Genomic DNA, 7065 nt, shown 5'->3' with positions numbered 1-7065 from the left:
TAATTGCTCTGGCTAGGACTTCAAGTACTATGTTGAATAGGTAGGGAGAAAGTGGGCAGCCTTGTCTAGTCCCTGATTTTAGTGGGATTGCTTCCAGCTTCTCACCATTTACCTTTATGTTGGCTACTGGTTTGCTGTAGATTGCTTTTATCATGTTTAGGTATGGGCCTTGAATTCCTGATCTTTCTAAGACTTTTATCATGAATGGGTGTTGGATTTTGTGAAATGCTTTCTCTACATCTAACGAGATGATCATGTGGTTTTTGTCTTTGAGTTTGTTTATATACTGGATTACATTGATGGATTTCTGTATATTGAACCATCCCTGCATCCCTGGGATGAAACCTACTTGGTCAGGATGGATGATTGTTTTGATGTGTTCTTGGATTCTGTTAGCGAGAATTTTATTGAGGATTTTTGAATCTATATTCATAAGGGAAATTGGTCTGAAGTTCTCTATCTTTGTTGGATCTTTCTGTGGTTTAGGTATCAGAGTAATTGTGGCTTCATAGAATGAGTTGGATAGAGTTCCTTCTACTTCTATTTTGTGGAATAGTTTGTGCAGAACTGGAATTAGATCTTCTTTGAAGGTCTGGTAGAACTCTGCACTAAACCCATCTGGTCCTGGGCTTTTTTTTGGCTGGGAGAATATTAATGACTGCTTCTATTTCTTTAGGGGATATGGGACTGTTTAGATCGTTAATTTGATCCTGATTTAACTTTGATACCTGGTATATGTCTAGAAATTTGTCCATTTCCTCCATGTTTTCCAGTTTTGTTGAGTATAGCCTTTTGTAGAAGGATCTGATGGTGTTTTTTTTTTTCTTCAGGATCCGTTATGTCTCCCTTTTCATTTCTGATTTTGTTAATTAGGATGTTGTCCCTGTGCCCTCTAGTGAGTCTGTCTAAGGGTTTATCTATTTTGTTGATTTTCTCAAAGATCCAACTCCTCATTTGGTTTATTCTTTGAATAGTTCTTCTTGTTTCCACTTGGTTGATATCACCCCTGAGTTTGATTATTTCCTGCTGTCTTCTTCTCTTGGGTGAATTTTCTTCCTTTTTTTCTAGAGCTTTTAGATGTGTTGTCAAGCTGCTTGTGTGTGATCTTTCCAGTTTCTTTTTGGAGGCACTCAGAGCTATGAGTTTCCCTCTTAGAAATGCTTCCATTGTGTCCCATAGGTTTGGGTATGTTGTGGCTTCATTTTCATTAAACTCTAAAAAGTCTTTAATTTCTTTCTTTATTTTTTCCTTGACCAAGGTGTCATTGAGAAGAGTGTTGTTCAGTTTCCACGTGAATGTTGGCTTTCCATTATTTACGTTGTTATTGAAGATCAGCCTTAGTCCATGGTGGTCTGATAGGATGCATGGGATGATTTCAATATTTTTGTATATTTTGAGGCCTGTTTTGTGACCAATATATGGTCAATTTTGGAGAAGGTCCTGTGAGGTGCTGAGAAGAAGGTAAATCCTTTTGTTTTAGGATAAAATGTTCTGTAGATATCTGTTAATTCCATTTGTTTCATAACTTCTGTTAGGTTCACTGTGTCCCTGTTTAGTTTCTGTTTCCACGATCTGTAAATTGATGAAAGTGTTGTGTTGAAGTCTCCCACTATTATTGTGTGAGGTGCAATGTGTGCTTTGAGCTTTACTAAAGTGTCTTTAATGAATGTGGCTGCCTTTGCATTTGGAGCATAGATATTCAGGATTGATTGTTCCTCTTGGAGGATTTTACCTTTGATGAGTATGAAGTGTCCCTCCTTGTCTTTTTTGATTAACTTTGGGTTGGAAGTCGATTTTATTCGATATTAGAATGGCTACTCCAGCTTGTTTCTTCAGACCATTTGCTTGGAAAATTGTTTTCCAGCCTTTCACTCTGAGGTAGTCTGTCTTTTTCCCTGAGATGGGTTTCCTGTAAGCAGCAGAATGTTGGGTCCTGTTTGTGTAGCCAGTCTGTTAGTCTATGTCTTTTTATTGGGGAATTGAGACCATTGATATTAAGAGATATTAAGGAAAAGTAAATGTTGCTTCCTTTTATTTTTGTTGTTAGAGTTGGCATTCTGTTCTTGTGACTGTCTTCTTTTTGGTTTGTTGAGGGATTACTTTCTTGCTTTTTCTAGGGCGTGATTTCCATCCATGTATTATTATTTTTTTTCTGATATTATCCTTTGAAGGGCTGGATTCATGGAAAGATAATGTGTAAATTTGGTTTTGTTGTGGAATACTTTGGTTTTTCCATCTATGGTAATTGAGAGTTTGGCCAGGTATAGTAGCCTGGGCTGGCATTTGTGTTCTCTTAGTGTCTGTAAAACATCTGTCTAGGCTCTTCTGGCTTTCATAGTCTCTGGTGAAAAGTCTGGTGTAATTCTGATATGCCTGCCTTTATATGTTACTTGACCTTTCTCCCTTATTGCTTTTAATATTCTATCTTTATTTAGTGCATTTGTTGTTCTGATTATTATGTGTCAGGAGGAATTTTTTTTTTTCTGGTCCAGTCTATTTGGGGCTCTGTAGGCTTCTTGTATGTTCATGGGCATTTCTTTCTTTAGGTTTGGGAAGTTTTCTTCTATAATTTTGTTGAAGATATTTGCTGGCCCTTTAAGTTGAAAATCTTCATTCTCATCAACTCCTATTATCCCTAGGTTTGGTCTTCTCATTGTGTCCTGGATTTCCTGGATGTTTTGAGTTAGGATCCTTCTGCATTTTGTATTTTCTTTGATTGTTGTGCCAATGTTCTCTATGGAATCTTCTGCACCTGCCGTTCTCTCTTCCATCTCTTGTATTCTGTTGCTGATGCTCGCATCTATGGTTCCAGATTTCTTTCCTAGTGTTTCTATCTCCAGCGTTGCCTCACTTTGGGTTTTCTTTATTGTGTCTACTTCCCTTTTTAGGTCTAGTATGGATTTGTTCATTTCCATCACCTGTTTGGATGTGTTTTTCTGTTTTTCTTTAAGTACTTCTACCTGTTTGGTTGTGTTTTCCTGTTTTTCTTTAAGGACTTGTAACTCTTTAGCAGTGTTCTCCTGTATTTCTTTAAGTGAGTTATTAAAGTCCTTCTTGATGTCCTCTACCATCATCATGAGATATGCTTTTAAATCTGGGTCTAGCTTTTCAGTTGTGTTGGGGTGCCCATGACTAGGTGGGGTGGGAATGCTGCGTTCTGATGATTGTGAGTGGTCTTGATTTCTGTTAGTAGGATTCTTACGTTTGCCTTTCGCCATCTGGTATTCTCTGGAGCTGTGCAGGATACACTCAGTGGGGTCCTGGAACCAAGATGTCTGTGCAGGATACACTCGGCAGGGTCCCGGAACCAAGATGTCTGCTGCCGATGCTCAGTCAAAGCGCTCCCGTGCGGGGCAGATCCCTATCCTCTGGTCGGGAAAATGGCCAGCTGCCTGTGCAGGATACACTTGGTGGGGTCACAGAACCGAGATGTCTGCTGCAGATGCTCAGGCAAAGCACTCCCACGCCGGGCTAATCCCTATCCTCAGAAGTCTTAAGATCCTGAGGCGGGTGTTGTGGGTAGCTGGCAGGTGTCAGCCGACTCTGTACCCTAGCTACCCTGGTGCTGCTCAGACCGAAAGGGGCTTGTGCCCCTACTCAGGCCGGGTTTTCTGCTTCCCTAACTAATGCAGTCTCAGGTCCCCCACGATTGGATTGGAGCAGATGCTGTGTTCCACTCACCAGAAGTCTTAAGTTCCTGTGGCGGGTGTTGTGGGTAGCTGGCGGGTGTCAGCCTACTCTGCGCCCTAGCTACCTGCCCTAGCTACCCCGGTGCTGCTCGGACCGGAAGGGGCCAAGTATTTCTTCCTAGCATTCTGTTACTTGGTTCCAGAGTCTTGCTTGGGACAATAATCAAGCACACACAGAGAGAATTTTCTGTAAAAACTTTATTTGCATAGAAAGGAAGAGGGAGGTCTAGTGCATAACACCTGACAAATAACATTTTTTTTCGAAATCTCAAGTCATATGACAAATATATTCTTCATGTTCTCAGTGCTAAGTGGCAACAGAGTTGGAAGGTGTGGCCCTGGTAAGTGCTGGCTCCAGAAAGCCGTTGTCCAAAACAACAATCTGTGAGTCTACAATCACAGATCAAGTCTGACTTCACATCTGGGGATACAGAGATCATATGAAGTACTTAGTACTTGAATCAGCAGGACAGAAGCGGTCTGGGAAAGATATATGCTGGGTGAAATGGCTTCTCCACATTGATAATTACTGCCAGCAGCATGAGCAATCAGGATTAATATAAATAAATGTGCATGGTAAGCACAAAACTAAAGACTAAGCCCCACTTGTCTTGCTTGTCTTCATTTTTGTGCGCCTGCCATTACACAAATATCTAAACACACATCTCCATTTTCTAAAATATAATAGACATAAATAGTCCAAGACTAGCCATTTAGATCTTGAAGAAAACACTAGCTACTAATTCTCTTTATTTATTCCCATGATAGTCACAAACAAATCTTTGAAGAAAGAAATTGATCTGTATAGTTCTTGCTGTTCAATGAGGAAAATAAAGAAGTAATAAAGTTATCCTGTCCCGCGGGATTCAGTTATTCGTGGGTGCGAGGAGGACTGCAAACCTGGAAGGAAATGGGAGGAAGGGAAGGAGAGGCAGGAGACCAAGAAGATGGTACCTATCAAGGTCTCCTTTATTATGCTGCAGTGCCTTCTTTTAAAGCATACATCGCAGGGAATAGGGGAGAGGTTGAGGGGGAAATTTACAAAGAATAAAGAAGCAGGCATCTGCTGACATGTGGGCTGAAGTCAGGCGCCAGGCAGCGGGCACTCTGCATCTTATCTCTAGAACATAGATCCTCCTTGACAGGCTTAGGTGTCAGGATGGGCTCAGGTGTAACTCATGTCCTTGGATGGCATGGAAGTTCAGGAAGAGATAGGGAAGAGGGGACTATAATTCAGCTTTTACAGATTCAGGTACCAGGAAGGGAATAGGAAGGAGGGAGTGATAACCAGCTCCTAGCAGGAGGCCATTTGGCCTGTTAGGGAGATTGTGAAGGGCTCACTTTCTCACGGGATGGTCTCTGACATAAAGCCACCTGGGTGACCCAATTTCAGAGCTTATTTGTACTCCTCTCTACTCCATGTTTCAAGCATGATGAGGTCTCTCCCCTGCATCTTGGAGAGTACTGCATTTATCCATGCCAAATGATGTGGAAATATCCTGGTCCTCCTTGACCAACTGTTCTTGGTCTGGAGCCTCCTCACTGCTTCCTTGGTGAGATCCTGCCTGGGTGTGCAGGGCCAGCAGAAGAAGGGTGGTGAGCAGAGTGAACATCCTCATAGGGGTGGGTTTTCTAAGAGATAAAAAAAAATCTGAAACTGTTGCATTAAGTCCCCTCCCAAATATGCCCTGGTAATGAAAACACAACACAGTTATTATGATTACATGCTGTGCACCTAAATTGGGCAGATCTACCACTATACTACCATCTTCCACAGCTTATAAGACCCCTTAGAACTTGTGATTTCTCCAGGCAATGTGCTTCTGCTCTGCTTTTCTTTTTCCTCCTAGTCTGCCTCTTCTCCCTCTTCCATTTTCTCTTTTCTGTCTCTCTCCCCCCTTCTGTTCCACCTTCCCTTTTATCTGCCCAATCATCAGCTCTCCTTTATTTTACAAATTAAGGTGGGAAGCAGGTTTACAGGAAGTCACATGAGTGCTGACTCATTCCTGGTTCACAACCACTTACAGGAAAACACAATTAACATTAAATAAAATTAGTCCCAGGGCTATCCACAAGATTTCCCTCTTTCTGTTGAAAGACTCTGAGAGGAGCCCCTTGCTCAGGCCTCAGGACAATAGTGGACACCCAAGAACTCACGATAGACCGAGCTTGTTGCAAACCACATGAGGCTTTATTCGGGGAAAGCCAGAGCTCTGGGGATGACTCATATCCCACGCAGGGGTAGAGGAGTCAACCTCGAGGGGAAAGAGGTCCCAGTTTATATAGGCCCTCAGAGAGGAAGGAGAAGGGGGAGAGTAGGGGATTTCCAGATCTAAACAATATCTATTCTCAAGAAATGGGTATGGGAGGGGTACAAGGAAAGAGTCTAATGAAGGTGCAGCAATGGGCACATACCTGGTCAGAACATTGGCAGACACACAGGTTCAAGGAGTGGCCAGAGCATTGTGCACCTCTATTTTTCTAAATCAGTGAAGCTAGTTCTCCTAACACTGACATCTATCTTGCCAATTTCGGGGCTTCTGTGTCCTTTTACATTCTGTCACGATCTTTCACTGTCAAATTAAAAGAGTATTTTATCTCAGATATAATTGAACATAACTATTACTATTTTGTAATTTATAAAGTACAAGAGATCTAAAACCCAGTCCATAATGTTTGTTAATTAAACAGAACCTCTGTCATCTATCCTTACTTAAAGACTTATAATTCTATATCTGGCTATGTCTTGGCCTTAGATTGAATGCCATCTGAAAATCATCCTCTTTAAACTGTTCCTCTCAAAATAAAAAGCCTGGGTTGGATAGGAGACTATGTAGTTTTTCAACCCTATCAGAAATCCAAAAATGACTGATATTAACTGAAAATATATAGGAAAACCTAAAACAGATTCCAAATCTTAGCCAATTTATAGAGACCTCTGATCACTTGGACAGTCCCTTACTTCAACACGTTGGAGCTTTGGTCTTCAGCCTACTGGCCATGGTCATTTGACAGACTTAGAGAAACAGGAATATTAAGGACTATCCTACACTCTCTCGGCATAATTCAGCTGTCCTTACCTGTAATTGTGTCCTTTCTTTGGACAATATTATATCTTTAGATGAAATGAGGCAATCTTTGCTTAGTGGCTGTTTTGCCACAACTGGAGTAACTCAAAGATGCTCATTTTGGCCCTTTAGTCTTGCAAACTTTATATGCTCCAGTACAGGGGAACACCAGGCCCATGAAGTTGGAGTAGTAGGGGAGCAGGGCGGGGTGAGGATATAGGGAACTTTCTGGGTATCATTTGAGATGTAAATAAAGAAAATATCTAATAAAAAATTTCAACAATCAATCAAAAAACAAAACAAACAAA

General features: G+C 41.3%; 1 protein-coding gene across 1 annotated transcript; it reads right to left on the bottom strand.

The window, feature by feature from the left end:
* Positions 1 to 3982: 3982 nt before the first annotated feature.
* Positions 3983 to 5308, bottom strand: Defa-ps8. Its single transcript, XM_030243912.1, has 2 exons — positions 5140 to 5308; positions 3983 to 4113 (listed from the first exon to the last, which is right to left on the bottom strand). Exons 1-2 carry the CDS (start codon positions 5306 to 5308, stop codon positions 3983 to 3985), a joined length of 300 nt encoding a protein of 99 aa, XP_030099772.1.
* Between the last annotated feature and the right edge of the window lie 1757 nt (positions 5309 to 7065).

The sequence above is a fragment of the Mus musculus genome, chromosome 8 (genome assembly GCF_000001635.26).
Source record: "Mus musculus strain C57BL/6J chromosome 8, GRCm38.p6 C57BL/6J".
NCBI classification, from domain to species: domain Eukaryota; kingdom Metazoa; phylum Chordata; class Mammalia; order Rodentia; family Muridae; genus Mus; species Mus musculus.
The sequence above is the reverse complement of the archived record's forward strand: the minus strand, read 5'-3'. Positions and strand labels throughout refer to the sequence as shown.

Bases quoted from the DNA above. Each gene is read 5' to 3' on its own strand.
- Defa-ps8 (XM_030243912.1), bottom strand. From the start codon at position 5,308: ATGAGGATGTTCACTCTGCTCACCACCCTTCTTCTGCTGGCCCTGCAC. The intron at 4,114-5,139 runs CAGGGGAGAGAC...TCTCTGTATCCC, and splicing joins ATGCAGTACTCTCCAAGATG to CAGATGTGAAGTCAGACTTG.